This window comes from Phoxinus phoxinus (genome assembly GCF_949152265.1).
Source record: "Phoxinus phoxinus genome assembly, chromosome: 7".
Taxonomy (NCBI): Eukaryota; Metazoa; Chordata; class Actinopteri; order Cypriniformes; family Leuciscidae; genus Phoxinus; species Phoxinus phoxinus.
Genome location: NC_136882.1, coordinates 33095144 through 33114327, shown reverse-complemented (window position 1 = coordinate 33114327; position 19184 = coordinate 33095144). Strand labels below are relative to the sequence as shown.

At 38.8% G+C, this 19184-nt stretch overlaps 1 protein-coding gene across 7 annotated transcripts in view; it reads left to right on the top strand.

Annotated features, from left to right (window-relative positions):
- ttn.1 (titin, tandem duplicate 1) overlaps nt 1-19184 on the top strand; it is a 138150-nt gene that overhangs the window by 54365 nt on the left and 64601 nt on the right. For all 7 annotated transcript variants that reach the window (XM_079617489.1, XM_079617488.1, XM_079617487.1 and 4 more), the window contains 45 exons: nt 2-144; nt 1857-1980; nt 2438-2704; nt 2806-2903; nt 3108-3276; nt 3374-3640; nt 4014-4280; nt 4391-4669; nt 4768-5176; nt 5257-5381; nt 5475-5741; nt 5823-6092; nt 6170-6469; nt 6915-7217; nt 7318-7505; nt 7616-7730; nt 7827-8111; nt 8192-8343; nt 8427-8574; nt 8704-8881; nt 9000-9121; nt 9201-9488; nt 9592-9888; nt 10024-10210; nt 10295-10410; nt 10495-10794; nt 11312-11611; nt 11783-11888; nt 11994-12190; nt 12299-12604; nt 12703-12981; nt 13088-13387; nt 13512-13814; nt 13921-14295; nt 14392-14994; nt 15273-15569; nt 15743-16027; nt 16137-16430; nt 16559-16858; nt 16973-17281; nt 17469-17659; nt 17771-18200; nt 18285-18593; nt 18705-18886; nt 18968-19097. In XM_079617489.1, coding sequence (XP_079473615.1) covers nt 2-144; nt 1857-1980; nt 2438-2704; nt 2806-2903; nt 3108-3276; nt 3374-3640; nt 4014-4280; nt 4391-4669; nt 4768-5176; nt 5257-5381; nt 5475-5741; nt 5823-6092; nt 6170-6469; nt 6915-7217; nt 7318-7505; nt 7616-7730; nt 7827-8111; nt 8192-8343; nt 8427-8574; nt 8704-8881; nt 9000-9121; nt 9201-9488; nt 9592-9888; nt 10024-10210; nt 10295-10410; nt 10495-10794; nt 11312-11611; nt 11783-11888; nt 11994-12190; nt 12299-12604; nt 12703-12981; nt 13088-13387; nt 13512-13814; nt 13921-14295; nt 14392-14994; nt 15273-15569; nt 15743-16027; nt 16137-16430; nt 16559-16858; nt 16973-17281; nt 17469-17659; nt 17771-18200; nt 18285-18593; nt 18705-18886; nt 18968-19097 — 11160 coding nt within the window. The remainder of the gene's footprint in view (nt 1; nt 145-1856; nt 1981-2437; nt 2705-2805; nt 2904-3107; nt 3277-3373; nt 3641-4013; nt 4281-4390; nt 4670-4767; nt 5177-5256; nt 5382-5474; nt 5742-5822; nt 6093-6169; nt 6470-6914; nt 7218-7317; nt 7506-7615; nt 7731-7826; nt 8112-8191; nt 8344-8426; nt 8575-8703; nt 8882-8999; nt 9122-9200; nt 9489-9591; nt 9889-10023; nt 10211-10294; nt 10411-10494; nt 10795-11311; nt 11612-11782; nt 11889-11993; nt 12191-12298; nt 12605-12702; nt 12982-13087; nt 13388-13511; nt 13815-13920; nt 14296-14391; nt 14995-15272; nt 15570-15742; nt 16028-16136; nt 16431-16558; nt 16859-16972; nt 17282-17468; nt 17660-17770; nt 18201-18284; nt 18594-18704; nt 18887-18967; nt 19098-19184) is intronic.

Sequence of the window (19184 nt, the reverse complement as noted above, 5' to 3'; positions counted from 1 at the left end):
GCACGCACAATTGGCATTCTGCGACCTCTTCGGGATGTCACAGTCACTGCTGGAGAGACTGCCACCTTTGACTGTGAGCTCTCATATGAAGATATTCCTGTTGAATGGTTTATTGGATCAACAAAGATGGAGCCAAGTGATAGGGTAAGATTATTTTATTTAGATTTCAGCAATTTAGTCTTTAATCGTTAATTGGGCCATTTTCAATGTAGCTTTATCCAAGTCAAAACTTTCAAGATTTTATTGTGATTCCAGCTGAAGTTATGTCATAATTATACTAATCTAAAACCATATACATTATATACTAACTGTAGTAGATAGTAAAATAACTATATACACAAATAGTATGTATATATTTTTGTTTTAGGGTGACAATTCCAAGTGAAAAATCTTTATATAAATATGTTCTGCATATAAGGACTTCCAGCAGTACATGCTGGTTTCGAGATAACACTGGGCCATTTTGCCCTGCAGGCGCCCTTATGGTTATTTTTAACTTCTTCAAGAGTGTTGTTGAAGTGCTGATATAGTGAACTTTATAATCCTTTAGACATTTGATACAAATATATATTTTCTAATATTTTGCATTCCTAATGCATTTGTTCTTTCACATACTGCAGCTTAACAGATAACTAAATTATAGAACAAAATGATCAGTTTCTTAAAGCCATCAAATGTTCTTTAATTTTGCCATTTCCTGAACTCTTTCAGTTTTTTTTCAGTGTTTTTTAAGAAGTTGCCAGCCAGCGCCAGCATTTTTTATATTTTTTACAAAACTTTCATGGGCCACAGAATATATTGTTATATGAATATCTGAACATGCAATATATCAAAAGAAAGAACAGAGCCTCTGCTTTAAAACAACAACATTTTAGTCTATCTTCATGCATTTTTTTTATCAGCACTTGAATATGGGTAAGTTTAATTAAAAAAAGCAACATTTTGAACAAAAAGCTGATAAAATCACATTTTTGTCAAAGACCGTATCATATTCAGAATAATGATCAAAACATAGATGGAGGAAACCGCTTCCATCAACAACCCCAAAGCTTCACAGTCCTATATATGGAGTCCCTAAAGGGACATGAAGAAAAAAGGAAGAATGATGGTGATGGATAAAAATATTCGTCAATGCTTTTGCGTTCTCTCGCAAATATTTTGCCTTACTAAGCAAACGCAAAGTTTCTCGGGAAACGCAAAACATTTGTGTGAGAACGCAAAAGCATTGACTTTTTATTTCCTCCCATCTCATATTTTTTTCCACCACCATGTCCCTATAGGGCAGGGGTGCCCAATCCTGCTCCTGCCGATCGACTGTCCTGCACAGTTAATCTCCAACCCTAATCAAACACACTTGCTTTTCATTTTCAAGTGATCCTGAAGACCATAGTTGCTCCAGGTGTGTTTGATTAGGGTTGGAAATGAACTGTGGACAGTCGATCGGCAGGAGCAGGATTGGGCACCCCTGCTATAGGGGCTCTGTTCCTACCTCTTCATTGGTAAACATTTCAATCTGTAACGTTAGGCAGTTTTGATTTATATGTTGTTTAACGTTTGATGATTGAGTTGCATAAGCAATGCTTCTTTTGCTTGTTTCTGCTTCTTCTTCGCCTGTGTTTTGATCCAGAGGTTCTGTACTCTTTCAGAAGATGCGTAATAGCTTCCCCTACCATATAACAGTGAAATCATGGATTGCTGTAACATTCCGTCAATGGCGGGGAAGCGTTGTTTCATAAATGACTGAAATCAATGGCGGGGATAGAGTTTTAATATTTGCTTTTGAAATGTTGTTGCAAAAATGGGAAAAGAGCAATTGATAAACCCACTCAACAACTATGCCACATTGATGTGTGCAGGTGGTCACGAGAGTAGAAGGAAGACTGCATTCCCTGACTCTGAGAGATGTCAAGATGACAGAAGCTGGGGAAGTGAAACTGACTGCAAAGGACTTTGTGACCCAGGCCATATTTACTGTGAACGGTAAATTAAATAAATAAACAAAATATACTAATAAAATTAGTATTTTAGTATAATTTAGATACTATTATAGATTTGTATTATTATTTTTAAATAGTTTTTATTGTAATATTTTTCATTTTCATTTTAATTGTAAAGTTTTACTATTTTTGTTGTTTTGTCATTTGTATTCTATATAATCTATATAAAAAATATATAAATATAAATCTATATTGTTTTTATTAATTTTTATTTCCAATTCCATTATTATTTTAGAGAATTAGAAATGCTGCCTTGCTAACTAGCTCAAATAAAATATGGTTTTAGTTTTAGCTAACTGTAATATGCACCTGTGCAAACCTGTAATGTTTGTATTCCTATATACATACATTTTAGAGTTTGCGTTTTGCAGTAGTTGTCAAGAGGGTCATATAGAGGTTGCTTAGAGTTTCACGTTACCACATTACATACTGTATCACAGAGCCACCAGTTGAGTTCACTAAGCCCTTGGAGGACCAGACTGTTGAGGAGGAAGCCACTGCCATTCTGGAGTGTGAACTGTCCAGGGAGAAGGCTGATGTGAAGTGGTTCAGAGATGGACAAGAAATTCGTAAAACCAAGAAGTATGAGATGGTGGCTGAGGGACGCATAAGGAGGCTGATCATCAAGGACTGTAGCCTTGATGATTCCAAGACATATACCTGTGATGCAAAGGAGTTCAAGACGTCTGCTTTCTTAAATGTTGAACGTAAGTTTTCAGAAAAAAATCTGACATGCAGAAACTTGAATAAAGCCAACTATTGTACAGAAATAAAATAAACAACATTTTAATATTTTATCTATTTTCAGCTCCATTTGTTGAATTCGGTAAGCCTCTTCACGATGTTGAGGTTAAGGAGAAGGAATCTGCTAAGTTTGAATGCGAAGTGTCCCGTGAAAGTGCCAAGGTATTTTTTAACAGATATCTGTGTGGACTCGGCTGAAAAGTCTGGGACTACTGGTGAAACTGTGTCTGGTTAACATTTTCAATTTGATTTAGGACTTTAATTGAAAAATTCGCAAACGTTTTAGTTGTGCAATTTTACTTTAACAACGGCATGCACAGAAGCTGAGAGTTGATTGATATTGATTCATAATTGTTTGTTGCACAGGTCCGCTGGTTCAAAGATGGCGCTGAGATCAGGAAAGGCAAAAAGTATGAGATTATTGCCAAGGGATTACAGCGTATTCTCATTATCAGTAAGGCAGTGTTTGATGATGAGGCAGAATATGAATGTGACGCAAGAACATCCAAATCCTCTGGAATGCTAACAGTTGTCGGTGAGTTTTATTTTACTGTCATTATTCTACAATCAATCATTTCTACAAACTCTGAATCACAATACAGACATTAATAACAATTCCCTTTGCCTTGCAGAGGAGGAAGCTAGATTTACAAAGAACCTGTCCAATGTTGAGGGCACAGAAACCGACAGCATTAAGATGATTTGTGAGGTCTCTAAAGCCAGTTCAGAGGTTACATGGTACAAGGGTGACCAGGAGATCCCTGAGGGTGGTAGATATGAACATGTTGCAGATGGGAGAAAGAGAATTCTCATCATACAGGACCTGCGTATGGATGATGCTGGAGAGTACCACTGCAAACTGCCTGCTTCAGAAACAAAAGGAATTCTAAAGATCAGTGGTAAGTTTTATTCTTAGATTATTTCAAACTCACTGTTATAATAGAGAGTCCTGCAAGCTCAAGGTTCCCATGGTCATGGAAAACCTAGAAAAGTAGGACATTTTTAAAGTGTGATTTCCAGGCCTTGAAAAGTCACAGAAATGTCTATAATGAATATATATTTTTATGCTAAGCTATATAATATTTTGTTTGCTTTTTGGGAGGTCACCCTGTTTAAAAATATTTTTCAAATCCATATCCAGTAATCTCAAATGACTGGAAAAGTCCAAGTTTACTGATCAAAAGATGTGGAAATCCTTATGCATTTAATAATCTCACTGATAATTTTATTAGACACTGATTTACTTAAAATTGTCTCTCTGTACTGCTTTAGAATTGGCAGCTGAATTCATTGCTAGGCCCCAAAACCAAGAGGCCATTGAAGGTGAAAAGGCTGAGTTTGTTTGCTCAGTGTCTAAGGAAAATTATGAAGTTAAATGGTTCAAAGGAGACAAAGAACTTACAACTGATGACAAGTATGAAATTGTCATTGATGGGAAGAGGAGGGCGCTCATTGTCAAAAACTGTGAGATAAAAGATGAGGGTGCATTCACTGCCCACATTGGCTCTGTAAAGGCTTTAGCAGACTTGTTGGTGATTGGTAAGTTTTTATTTTTAAGTATATTTTTCTTTAATGTGTTTTTGTAAAAGAGAATTTGGAATTATCGTATTATATTGGACTAAAACTGGTACTTTTGCTTGTCTCCTTAGAAAAACTGAGGATAATCACTCCCCTCAAGGATGCGCAAGTAAAGGAAGGACAAGAGATTGTTCTTAACTGTGAGGTGAACTCAGAGGGAGCTAAAGCCAAATGGCTGAAGAACAATGAGACAATGTTTGAGAGTAGCAAGTTTGTTATGGTTCAGAGAGACACTGTGTTCTCTCTGAGAATCAAAGCTGCAGAAAAGCCAGATGAAGCCAGTTACACCATTACACTGACAAACCAGCGTGGAGAACAGGCCAAGTGCTCTGCTAACGTCAATGTACTAGGTGTGCCATTATTATATGTCTACATTTTATATCATGTGTATTTTGACTGCAGTATATGCAAAATGTTTATACTTGTTTTGTTGTTTTTGCATTCACAGAGGAAGCCATCAAGATCATTGTGCCACTAGAGGACTGTGAAATAGAGGAAAAGAAGACCATTACTTTCACTTGCAAAGTAAATAGACCAAATGTGACAGTCCAGTGGATGAAGGCTGGTCAAGAGATCACTTTCAGCAAGCGTATTCTGTATCGTGTTGACAAGGACAAGCACAGTCTGACCATTAAGGACTGCAGCCTTGCAGATGAAGGTGAATACACTGTAGTTGCTGGCGCTGATAAGTCCACAGGAGAACTGGTCATCAGTGAGGCACCCACTGATTTCGCTTCTCAGCTCAGAGACCAAACCATCACAGAGTTTGAGGATGCTGAGTTCACTTGCAAATTGTCAAAGGAAAAAGCCCAAGTTAAATGGTACAGGAACGGACGTGAAATCAGAGAAGGACCCAGGTTAGGTTTGAACCATGAAACTTTGAAAAAGTACTTTGTGATAGTGTGAAAACTTTTGCTAATGTCATGATCTTTCTTAGATATCATATTGAGAAAGATGGAAAAGAATGCAAGCTTGTAGTCAAAGAGTGCAGACCAGATGATGAATGTGAATATGCCTGTGGAGTGGAAGATAAAAGATCAAGGGCACGTCTCTTTGTTGAAGGTAATTTTTTTCACAGCCAATTTCTGGTATCCATGTTCGTATTGCCCATTGATTTGATGTCCTCATTGCATCTTTCTTTTCTTTCATCAACAGAGATTCCAGTGGAAATCGTCAGACCACCCACAGATGTATTTGAGCCCCCAGGATCCGATATTGTGTTTGAGGCTGAACTAAATAAAGATAGAGTTGAGGTCAGATGGATGAGGAACAACATGGTCATCGTCCAGGGTGACAAATACCAGATGATTAGTGAGGGCAAAGTTCATAGACTTCAGGTCTGTGAGATCAGACCCCGTGATCAGGGAGAATACAGAATAGTTGCCAAGGAGAAGGATGCCAGAGCCAAGCTTGAGCTTGCAGGTAGGAAGATTGAGTGTTAATGCATTTAGTTTTTTCATATAAAGGAACATATTTTTTAATGTCCTGTACATTTCCTTACAGCTATTCCAAAGATCAAGACCACAGATCAGAACCTTGTAACAGATGCTGGAAAGGCTTTTGTGATGACGGTTCCCTACGATGCTTATCCTCGTGCTGAGGCAGAATGGTTTTACAATGACATCAGTCTACCAGGGCAAAACATTGACACATCTAATGAACGAACAGAGTATAGGCTCAAGGATCCAAAGAAGTCAGACCGGGGTCGTTACAAGATTGTCATAAAGAATAAACATGGAACAGGAGAGGCGTTTATTAACCTTGATGTAATTGGTGAGTAGGAAATCCAATTAGATGATGTACAGACAATTTTAAATGTTATAGATATCTAATAAAAGTGTTGTTTGTAGATGTTCCGGGACCTGTGAAGAACCTGCATGTTGTTGACACTGCTGATGGTGAGGTCAGCCTTGCTTGGGAGGAACCGGAAAGTGATGGCGGAAGCAAGATCTTGGCTTATGTGGTTGAGAGACGAGATGTCAAGCGCAAGACCTGGACAATGGCCACAGACCGTGCTGACATTCCAGAGTATTGTGTTGGTGGATTGCAGAGGGACAACATGTATTTCTTCCGTGTATGTGCTCGCAATAGAGTTGGGAATGGAGAGACTGTTACCACAGACGAGGCAGTTCAAGCCAAAAACAAATTTGGTGAGCTATGCTTCAGTTTATTTCTTCATTCGCTTGTTAATCTGTTATGTACCACTGTTTCCAAAAACAAACTTTGTTAATATACACTCACAGTGTGTTTTAATAACTCAGAAATCATGATCCTCCAAACACTATCTCCATACTGAAATCGCAGATGGCCAGACAATGATTAATCTTTTATAAATCTTTGAAATATTGGTGTCCTGGATGCTGTCAGCCTTGAGACTGTAGTGTACATTGTGCGTTTTTAAAATCTTAAATGTGTGATATGAATAAAAGTTGCTCACAAATGGCTGTTGAAATGGTATTTTCAATTGAACTGAGTAGAAGCTTGGACCCAGAAACAGTACATCCTTACATCACGACTTAACAAGCGGATTGTGTGGTAAGAGTTGAGACTGTAACAACTAATCAAAAATGTTCTTAAAACTTCTGCTTCTAACAGATGTGCCTGATGCACCTCAAAAGGTTATGGTTGGAGTTGTCAATAGGTTAGGTGCCACTGTGTCCTGGGAACCACCACTGTTGGATGGAGGATCTGAGATCACATCTTATATCATTGAACTCCGTGACAGAACCTCTCTGAAATGGGAGCCTGCTATGGTGGTCAAAGCTGAGGATCGCACAGCCACGCTCAGTGATGTTGTTGAAAACAAGGAGTACATCTTCAGGGTCAGAGCTGAGAACAAAGCTGGAATTGGCCAGCCAAGTGCTGCCACAGATCCAGTGAAGATTATGGATCCCATTGGTTAGTAGGGTTTATATTTTTTTTATTATGTCTTGAGTTGTTGCGAAACCAACAACTGTGTCAAACAGTGTCACACTTTAAATTTTGTTTCCTATGACAGAGAGGCCAAGTCCACCTCTGAACTTCAACTACACAAATCAGACCAAAGACTCAGTTCAGCTGTCATGGGAAACGCCCATCAGCAATGGAGGCAGCATGATTACAGGCTACATCATTGAGAAGTGTGAAGATGGCACTGACAAGTGGCTGAGATGTAACGCTAGACTTTGCCCTGACCTTTACTACAGGGTATGTCATCTTGACTAATTTTGAATTTAACAATACTAATTTATTATCTTATTAAAGGATTACTTTGTTTTATGATGTGTTCATTTATGTGTTCTATATCCTATATTAAGGTTTCTGGTCTGAAGTTTGGTCTGAAATATCACTACAGAGTTTGTGCAGAAAATGCTGCTGGCATGTCTGATCCAGCTGATGCAATTGGGCCACTTTTAGCCGATGACCCTCATGGTAAACTATTTAAACTTCAGCCATATCCCCTTAAAGACAGATGAAATACACGTACATTATTTTAACTGCTTTTTAATTTTATTTTTCCACCCTTAGTGGGTCCCACCATTGACCTCAGTGGTTTTAAAAATGGTCTGGAGGTCATTGTCCCCAGTGCTCTTATCATCCGAATTCCCATTACGGGATATCCTATGCCTAAACCCAAGTGGACATTTGGTGACAAAGAGCTCACCACAGGTGACCGTGTTTCCATGGTGACGAAACCTACATTCACTGAACTGGTTGTTGCGCCAAGTGTGCGTCCAGACAAGGGAACATATACCTTACAACTGGAGAATGATGTGACAACTATATCTGGAGAGATCGAAGTCAATGTTATTGGTATGCAAAATTTAATTTTAATATCTTGTTTTTGGTTTTGCTCAACAATTAATGTACAATCCTATTTTTGCATCTTTCAGCATGTCCAAGTGCACCCAAAGACTTCAAAGTTGCAGAGGTGACCAGACATCATGTGCATCTAATGTGGGAAGCACCAGAGTATGATGGAGGCAGCCCTGTAAGTGGGTACAATATTGAGAAAAGAGAGGTTTCCCGCAAGACCTGGGTCAAGGTGAGGTGTTTTTAACAGTTACTTGATAACACTATTTGTACACTAAGTGACACATTTAGGTTCTAACAACATCTACCCTTCAGGTGATGTCAGGCGTACAGGACCTTGAGTACACTGTCACAGATGTCATTGAGGGCAAGGAGTACTTGTTCAGTGTTATTGCTTGCAACAAATGTGGACCAGGAGAGCCAGCATACATTGATGATCCTGTGAATGTGTCCTCCCCAGCCAGTAAGTCTTAAAAAGTGTTACACACAGGCATAATGTTTATCATTCTGTGTTGACTATATCATTCCATTAGTATGAGGGTCATGAAATAAAGAACAGTATGACAGTGTATGAAACTTGTTTGAAATACAGCTGTGCCTGATCCTCCTGAGAACATGAAATGGAGGGACAAATCAGCAAAGACCATCTTTCTGCTTTGGGAACCTCCCAGATATGATGGTGGTGCTGCTATTAAAGGCTACATTGTTGATAAATGCCAGCGTGGCACTGACAAATGGGAAGCCTGTGGTGATCCCATACCTGAGCTTAAGTGAGTAATGATTCTTCACAAGCATTCCCGTAATGGAACATACTGTAAATAAAACATATAATTGTTTATTATAATTATTCAGATACATCTGTAATCTGTCTCATTACACATATCCCAGGTTCCAGGTGACTGGTCTTATTGAAGGTCAATGGTATGCCTATCGCGTGAGAGCGGTGAATGGACTTGGAGCCAGCCGACCATGCAAGGCTACAGACGAGATCCTTGCTGTGGATCCTAAAGGTTAGTGATCAAGATCCACCGATATAATAGTTAAATAGTAGTTAGAATCCGCTATATTCACATTTTTATTTTATTACAGATCCACCAGAGATCCAGCTGGATGCAAAGCTTCTTGCAGGCTTGACTGCCAGGGCTGGAACTAAGATTGACCTGCCTGCTGATGTGCTTGGCAAGCCAGAGCCAAGAGTAAAATGGACAAAGGCTGACCTTGTCCTGAAACCAGAGGATAGGATTAGCATTGACACAAAACCTGGCCATTCAACACTTTCCATTGCAAACACAACCAGATCTGATACAGCGACCTATATCATTGAAGCTGTCAATACAAGTGGCCGCGCCACTGCAACGGTTGACGTCAACATTCTTGGTAGGGTTTTGCTTTACATAATTTGTAATTTCAGCATAATGCAATTGAAAAAAATTGGTAGTAATTATATTTATTAATTTATTTTCATCATGTTGAAAAACAGATAAACCTGGCCCTCCGGCTGCTTTTGATATCTCTGAAATCACCAATGAATCCTGCTGTCTGGCCTGGAATGCCCCCAGAGATGATGGTGGCTCTCCAATAACCAATTACATTGTTGAGATGAGACCCACAGATAAAGAAGAGTGGCAGAAACTGTCTGCTACAATAAAACAAACTGCTTTCAAAGCCTGCAAACTGGTATCTATGAAGGAATATGTATTCAGGGTGTCTGCTGAGAACCAATATGGCATTGGGACTCCTGCAGAGCATGTGCCTATTGTTGCAAAGTATTCATTTGGTAAGTGTACATGTCACTATATTATACATTTTCACATTTTTCTTTTTTCACAAGTTTCTTTATCTCACCTTATGAATTAACTATTAACTTTGAATCACTCAGAGTACAGTTAAATGAATTAACTTTGTCACTCAGATACTCCTGGGGAACCAACCAGGGTTCAGCCTTCTGATATCACAAAGGACGCTGTAACTCTAACTTGGTATGAGCCTGATGAAGATGGTGGAAGCCCCATCACTGGTTACTGGGTTGAGAGGTTTGATCCTGAGACTGACAAATGGATCAGGTGTAACAAGCTTCCAATTAAGGACACAACACACAGGTAGGATAATTGTTTTCATTGTGTCTGCATTTAAATGGTGAAGGAAGGGCAACATAAATTCTCAAAATAAGGTTACCTTTTAAGGGTGAAAGGTTTGCCAACAAAGAAGAAGTACAGGTTCCGTGTTTTGGCTGAGAATCTTGCTGGACCAGGAAAGCCAAGTGCTGAGACAGACCCAGTTTTGATTAAAGATCCAATTGGTAAGTTACAGTTTTATTTTCCAATGTTGAGGCAATTAAATAATAAAAATTTAAAGTCATGAATTTCAAATGTTGTTGTTTTAGATCCTCCTTGGGCTCCTGGGAAACCATTCATCAAAGACATTGCCAAGACTTCAGCACACCTGCAGTGGACCAGGCCTGAGCATGATGGTGGTGCTAAGATTGAGTCCTACATAATTGAGCTTCAAAAGACTGGAACTGAGGAATGGGTTCGTGTAGCTGAGGATGTACCAACAACCGAGCATTTATTGAAGGGTCTGATGGAGAAGCAAGAGTATTCATTTAGAATCAAGGCCATCAATGTTGCTGGAGAGAGTGAACCCAGTGATCCAAGTGACCCTGTTGTATGCAAAGAGAGACTTTGTAAGTGTTGACAGAAAGTTTGAAAACTGATTTGTCTAAACATTATGGTCATTATAGTCAACAATTATATATCAAGATCATATCAAGAATATATCTAGAAATCAGTATCTGGATATATCAAGAAGCATGACATTTAATTGTATTTTTGGACTGCGTGACAAAGTATTGACCAAGTTACATGCTCATTAAAAATCCAATTTCAGAATTTAGTAATATTCGAATTATGTATAAATATGTAAATGTCAATGTCATAAGTTCAATTAATTTAAAATGCACAGAAGCACCATGCACAGTTCAAGTATGCATGTAAATATGTTTTTCTAAATAATAGCTTAACCAGAATATTAATCATAAACGTGATCAATGTCCAATGTCGATGTAAATATTATTGTTTATATAAAGATATAAAAGTCTAATTGCATTGCAAACCCCAGTTTTCAAATGATCCATTCTCTTATTTTTAAATTCAACTGCAATGATGATAATACTATTCTTTTTGTCATTCTCATTTGACCAGATCCTCCAAATGCCCCACGTTGGCTTGAGGTGGTTAATATTACTAAAATCAACTGTGAACTGAAGTGGACTGAACCAGATAGTGATGGTGGCTCTCCGATCACGAACTATGTTGTTGAGAAGAGAGACGTCAGACGCAGGGCCTGGCAGGCTGTGGACACCACAGTAAAAGATACCAAGTATACTGTCACTCCACTTAATGAAGGCTCTCTCTATGTGTTCCGTGTTGCTGCTGAGAATGCAGTTGGTGTAAGCGAGTTCAGTGAACTAGAGGACTCTGTTTTGGCTAAGGATACTTTCAGTAAGTTGAACTGTCATATATAATATGTTTTAATATAATAATATATACATTATTAAATACATATATATATATATATATATATACACATTATTATATATATATATATATATATATATATATATTCTTTTTTTTTCTTTCTTTTTTTTAATGTGTAATTTATGTTCTCTATAGCAACCCCTGGACCACCCTACGCATTGACTGTTGTGGAGGTGTCCAAGAGACATGTTGACCTGAAATGGGAGCCACCCAACAGTGATGGTGGAAGACCCATCACCAAGTATGGACAAATTTTACATTCGTTTTGTTAAATCCAAACAAAATTATGTGTTTGCACATGGTGTTCAAAGCAAAACAATTTTCTCATGAATCGTTCTTTTAATAGGTATGTTATTGAGAAGAAAGAGAAGTTAGGCACACGCTGGGTAAAGTCTGGAAAGACATCTGGCCCTGAATGCAAGTACAGGGTGACTGATGTTGATGAGGGCAGTGAGGTGCAGTTCCAGGTCCGTGCTGAGAATGAAGCTGGTGTTGGCCACCCGAGTGAACCTACTGTTTTCATGGTCATTGAGGATCCCATAAGTATGTTTAGTTAATGCATAATTACATAGCATGCAACACATACAAGTAGTGATAGATGATTATGTACACCACATGATATGTATTGATTTATGTGTTGTTGTTTTTTAGGTCCACCTTCTCCCCCAATTGAAGTCACGATTGTTGATGCCAGCAGAGAGCACATCAATATTACATGGAAAGCTCCAGAAAAGAATGGAGGAAGTCCAATCACAGGCTACCATGTTGAGCTGTCTGAAGCTGGAACTGAGAAGTGGATGCGGATAAATGCCCGTCCTGTCAAAGAGCTTAGGTTTAAGGCTGAGGAAGGCATCATTCCTGAGAAAAAATATGTTTTGAGAGTTCGCGCTGTCAATGCTATTGGAGTCAGTGATCCCTCTGAAATTTCAGATGGTGTCTTTGCCAAAGACCCTGACAGTAAGGACTATTAAATTATTGTGTGTGTGTGTGTACACTTATTTCCCCCCCCCCCCCCTCTGATACTGGTATTTAATACATATTTCAATATTTTAAAGGTGCACCAACCATGGATCTCGAGACTCAAGATATTGTAGTTGTTGAGGGTGAGAAGATGAATATAAAAATCCCATACAGAGCAATTCCGAAACCATCAATGGTCTGGAAAAAGGGTGACACTGAATTAAAGACTGAAGACAGACTGACATTGACATGTGAACTTAATCATGTTCACCTGGAGCTTCTCAAGTGTAAACATGAAGATGCTGGCGTGTACACTGTTGCTCTCGTGAATGGTCTGGGTTCAGTAACTGGCACAATCAACGTAAACGTAATCGGTAAGTAACTGTGTAACTAATATAAATTGGCTTTAATTGATTCACACTTATCATACCTACTGCTTAAAAATCAAGCTTAATGCCTTATTATATCTTTCATTAAAAGGCCTGCCTGGACAATGTAAGGACATCTCTCCGAGTGAGGTCACCAAGAACTCTTGCAAAATCTCCTGGGAGCCTCCAGAGAGTGATGGTGGTAGCCCAATCTTGCACTATATTCTAGAGCGTAGGGAAGCTCAGAAGAAGACATTTTTGCCTGTGATGTCTGGAGACAATGTTTTAAACTTTCTGGTCAAAGATCTTATGCTCAATGGTGAATATTACTTCAGAGTGAAGGCTGTTAACAAAATTGGGTGTGGCGAGTTTCTTGAAATCCGCAATCCTGTTTTAACAGAAGAACAGAAACGTAAGTATACATTTTATTGTTATTCATTTTTATTTTATGTACACTCTCTCTGGTCATGTTTGTCGTTATTTTTTCTATTATTATTATTATTAGTAGTATTACTATAAGTATTATTATATTACAGAACATCCAGACCCACCAATTGAGGTTGAGGGACACAATCCCACCTCAAATTCAATCACTATTACTTGGATAGCACCACCATATGATGGTGGATGCCCAATCACAGGGTACATACTTGAGAAGATTGAAAAAGATGGTGACAGATTTGAGAGATGCGTTCCAAATCTGTTACCTGGTTTCTCCTACACTGTCACTGGCTTGACAGAAGGAAAAGAATACCAGTTCCGTGCCCGTGCAGAGAACATTGCTGGAGCAAGTGACCCATCTCGCAGTACACCACTGATTAAGGCTGCTGATCCTGTTGGTATGTTAAAAACAAATCAAAATCGGTTACAGCTCTACGTTGAGTAAAACATTATAAAACATTAAATGTTACTTTTTTAAAATCTTTATTATATTTTCTGCTTCAGAACCACCAAAGGTATCACTTCATGCCCGCATTGCATCTGGCCTCAGTATCAAAAAGGGAGAGGAGATTAGATTGGATGCTTACATATCTGGATCTCCCTACCCAACTGTAACATGGCTCAGAAATGATGAGGATGTCAAGCAGCCACCAGCTAAGAAACCAGAAATTGTGAAGAAGAAAAAGAAGTCTGTGCAGCCTGAACCTGAAGAAGAATTCCATCCACCACTTTTAGATCGCCTGTCATTTGACCAAACCAAAATCAGTGAGACTGCTCTGATGGTGCGTGATGCCATCAGATCTGACCATGGAAATTTCACTATTAGAGTTGAGAATACCCATGGTTTTGCAACAGCATCTTGTGACGTCAATGTTCTCGGTATGTTATTTTTGGAACTACTAGTTTTTGGGTATCTCCTTAAGCATTTAACAACAAAAATGATGTATTAACATTTCTGCCTGTTATAACTTACAGATAAGCCTGGCCCCCCTGTGAACTTTAGGTTCGATGAGATCAGGAACATCTCTGTTGTTTGCACTTGGGATGCACCTCTTGATGATGGCGGCAGTGAGATCATCAACTACATACTGGAAAAGAAAGACAACGCAACAGATGAAATTGGTTGGGTAACTGTGACCTCGACTCACAAGGGATACACTTACCCTGTGACCAAGCTTATTGAAGGAAAGGAGTACATCTTCAGAGTCACAGCTGAAAACAAGTTTGGCTGTGGAAATCCCTGCTACTCTGAACCACTTATTGCGAAGAATCAATTTGAACCACCTGATGCTCCCAACATGCCAAGAATTGGAGAGGTCACCGCCAGCACAGTCGCCCTCAGTTGGCATGAGCCAAAGGACAATGGTAGCCCTATCTTGGGCTATTGGGTTGAGAGACGTGAAGTCAACAGCAAATATTGGATCAGAGTAAACGCCAATCTTCTTAGTGCACTGACAGTTAAGGTTGAGGGTCTTATGGAAGGCCTTGTTTACGTCTTTAGGGTCTGTGCCGAAAATCTTGCTGGCCCAGGAGAATTCAGTGTACCAACTGACCCTCAAACTGCAATGGATGCAATCTGTAAGTGTGGACAATGAAAACTAAACTTTAAAAGTATAGCTGTCAATTGACTTAAATATTTAATTGTAATTAGTTTAACATTTTTTGCATTATTAACACATTTGTTTCCTTTGTTTTAAGCTGTAATTAATTGTTTTGGTAGTTTGTATAGATTATATTAATTGTGTAAATTTACGCAACAGTGGGCTTTACTCAAAAAATAGCAGATTCTTTGCCAACCTGCATTGAAACTCATGATTTATACTAACTGGATTTAAATGACCTTATAATTTTTGCAGTGCCACCTGGTCCACCTGTACCAAAAATTGTTGATGTCACAAATACTACTATCGATATCAGTTGGATACCTCCATTATACAACGGTGGTGGAGAAATCCTTGGATATCATATTGAGCGCTGTCTGGTTGGAGAGAAGGATTGGGTCCGCTGCACTGAGTTTAGATGCAAAGACCGCAAGTACACCGTGACTGGACTGACTGAAGGAGCTGATTATTACCTTCGTGTGTATGCTGTAAATGATGCAGGACATGGAGCCCCAGGCATGACTGAACCTGTTCAGGCCAAAGAACCTGAAGGTATGTCGAAAAACTTGTGACATTTTTTACAAATAGAGTGCAAAGAGGATCTGAAGCTGTAAAAAAATAGATATTTTTCAAACAGTCAACCTAAATTAAGCTGTTACTCCAGATTGTTTAACACACATTTGAGCAATTATAATTAAATATTTAAATCTTCATTGATTTAACAGAGTCACCAGGGGTTGAGTTTGATATCATTGTAAGGAATGGAGTCATCATTAGAGCTGGAGAAACATTGCGTCTCCCTGCTGTTGTTACTGGGCGACCTGTACCAGAAGTTAAGTGGACGAAGGATGATGCAGAGCCAGACAAGGAGCATGTATTTATTGAGACAGAAGTAAAGAACAGCACTTTAAGCATCAAAAATGCTTTGAGAACTGACCATGGCATATACCAGATCACAGGCACCAACCCCAGTGGAACCAAGTCTGCCTCTGTTAAGGTGGATGTGATGGGTAAGTAAAATTATTTTCTTCCAGAAAAAAGTTTCAGAATTTATTTTGCTTTTTTAATTCTGAAATGTGGGATATGTTCTTGTTTTTTGTTTTTTTTTTTGGACAAAAGATGTTCCCGGACCAGTGGTTGATCTTAAGACAGTTCATGTGAGCAAGAAGATGATTTCATTCACCTGGTCAGATCCTCTGGATAATGGTGGAAGTGACATAATGGGATATGTTGTTGAGAGAAAGGATGCCAAAATGCACATTTACAGACAACCTCTGGAAGTCGCCAGTTGCAAATGTGACATTGTTGGTCTGCTTGCTGGAGAAGAATACATGTTCCGTGTAGTTGCAAGGAACAAGTATGGCCTTGGTGCTCCTGTTGAACTTGGACCAGTTTTAGCAGTGGATCCCAAAGGTAAATAACAGAATATATAGTGAATTTATATCTTGTATATGAAAAAATATTTGAATTACATACTTTTATATTTTTGTATTGTTTTATAATTCATACAAAATGGATAAACAACTTTCTTGAAATTTTAGGAGTTCCATCTGCCCCAGAGAAATTGCACTATACGGAAAGGACCAAGAAGACTATTACTTTGACTTGGGAACCTCCTCGTAGTGATGGCGGTTCTCCAATCCGAGGCTACTATATTGAAAAGATGAGACAAGACAGCAATGAATTTGATGTTGCAAACCGTCAAGTCTGCAAAGACCTCACCATCACTCTGGAAAATTTGTCTGAGAACATGATGTATGACTTCAGAGTGAAAGCTGTCAATGAGGTTGGTGATGGAGAACCATCCAAACCAATCAGTGTCAATATTCAGGATGACGAACGTATGTATTACTCCCTATAATTTAAATCATTGACCAATTCTGAATGCATGTAGTTGTAGTTTACTAATAAAAATCATGCCTTAACATTTTCATTGATATTTTCCTCTATTTTAGATTCGCCAACTGTTCAGTGGTTGAAATTCTTTAAAAGGGATGCCATTACTGTCAAGAAAGGAGCAGCTATTGAAATTCCTGCTGAAATTTTTGGCCTACCCTTGCCTACATTTGAATGGTCAAATAATGGAGTAGTTATTGGCCAACCCACTGAGACAATGATGTTGGAATCAGAGGAGATTAACAGACAAACTATCAACACCAAAATTGGTATTCCTGAAACTGTAAGAAAAGACACAGGCATATACAAGTTAACTGCCACAAATACCCATGGAATAGGTCAACGCACAATCCGTGTGGATATCTTGGGTAAGCCTTTCAATGTTATTCAGTACTTGCTTAAGCTTATTGATTTTCCACCGCATGGGAAGTAGTATTGGGTGTTAAAAGTGACACAATACTTTTTCCTGTAGTTAAGTTATGTAAGGGACAACACTTTATTTTCAACAGTTCTGTTTCAAGATTATCTTTAGGATAACTGGTTTTCTTTTCCTAGATCGCCCATTGCCACCAAGAAACATTGTGGTGTCTGACATCAAAGCTGAGTCTTGCTACCTCACCTGGGATGCTCCAGAGGATAATGGTGGAAGTGACCTTACTAACTACATCATTGAGAAGAGAGATGCCAGCAAAAAGAAGTCTGACTGGGAACAGCTGACATGCTGCATTATAGACAGACGTTATGGGGTTAATACATGTTATTAATACATATTATTATGAGACCGTTCCTTCTAGAATGAAACTGTCCAATGTACTTAAAAATGCTCTAAATGTTTTTTTTTTCATCCCCTTCTGAAGGTGCACAAGTTGGAGGCCTATGGTAATTACCAGTTCCAGATCAAAGCTGAGAACAAATATGGGGTCAGTGATGGTTGTGAATCAGAAAAGGTTGTACTGAAAGATCCATTTGGTCTTCCCGGGCCACCCCAGAGGCCAAGGATTATTAGACACACCTGCTCATCCATGGTGGTCACTTGGGAGCCTCCAAAAGACAATGGTGGCTCAACTATTCAAGGCTACTGGCTTGAAAAGAGAGAGAGAGGTGCTGTATACTGGGGTCGTGTTAACAGAGCTCCAGTAACAAAACCAGCAGTCAAGGGCCTGGAATACAATGTGCTGCACCTTATTGAGGGTGCCGAATACCAGTTCCGTGTTATGGCTCAGAATGCAGCTGGCGTTGGACCTCCAAGTGAAGCAACAGAATGCGTGTCTGCGGTTGATCCAAGAAGTAAGTAATATTGATATTAATGTGTTGATATGTTTATGAAGTCCAATTCCTTATGAATAAAACTTTCTTAAATGTTACTTGTAGACCCACCAGGTCAACCACCAGCACCTGTAGTAACAGACAAATCAACAAGCAGCGTGACCCTTTCTTGGACCCCACCAGAAAAAGATGGAGGAAGTCCAATAAAGGGTTACATTGTTGAAGTTCAGGATGAGGGTTCACATGAGTGGAGAAGGATCAATACACCGGAGAAGCTGATCCTGAGTAATTCATACACTGTGTCTGGGCTTAAAGAGAATAAGAAATGCAGGTTCAGGATTGTTGCTGTAAATGCTGCTGGTGAATCTGAGCCAAGTCAAAGAACTTCTGATATCATTGTACAGGATATTCTGGGTAAGTCTTACTTTTGTGTACATGTTACAGTAATATAGAATTATATTTAATACATACATGTAGAAAGTTATATATGATTAAAGATATATGTTTTACCCAACATGTTCACAGAGGAACCTGTCATTACATTGGAGGTCACAGCCCATGAACTTCTGAATTGTCATGCTGGAACAACCATCAAGATTCCAGCCACCATCTCCGGCAAACCTGTTCCGAATGTGACATGGGACTTTGATGGAACTGCTCCAACAGAGAAAAAGAATGAGCGTCACACTTTGCCAGAGGATTCAGAAGTAGAATAATTTATATTTTTTCAAAACACTCAGTTTGTTTAGTCCAAACAAACTAATAAATTTTACATTTAAACTCTGCAGGTATCATCCAGTGATACAACATCAGTAGTGACAATCCCTGAATGTAAATTAAACCATACTGGGCGATATATCATCACTGCGACCAACCAGGCTGGCACTAAAATAGTTAAAGTGCGTGTGAATGTACTTGGTAAGCATATTCAAAATCTCTAAAATCATGAAAACATCAAAACCTGATATAATAGTAGTATCTTTAGAATACAGAAAGTCTAGATGT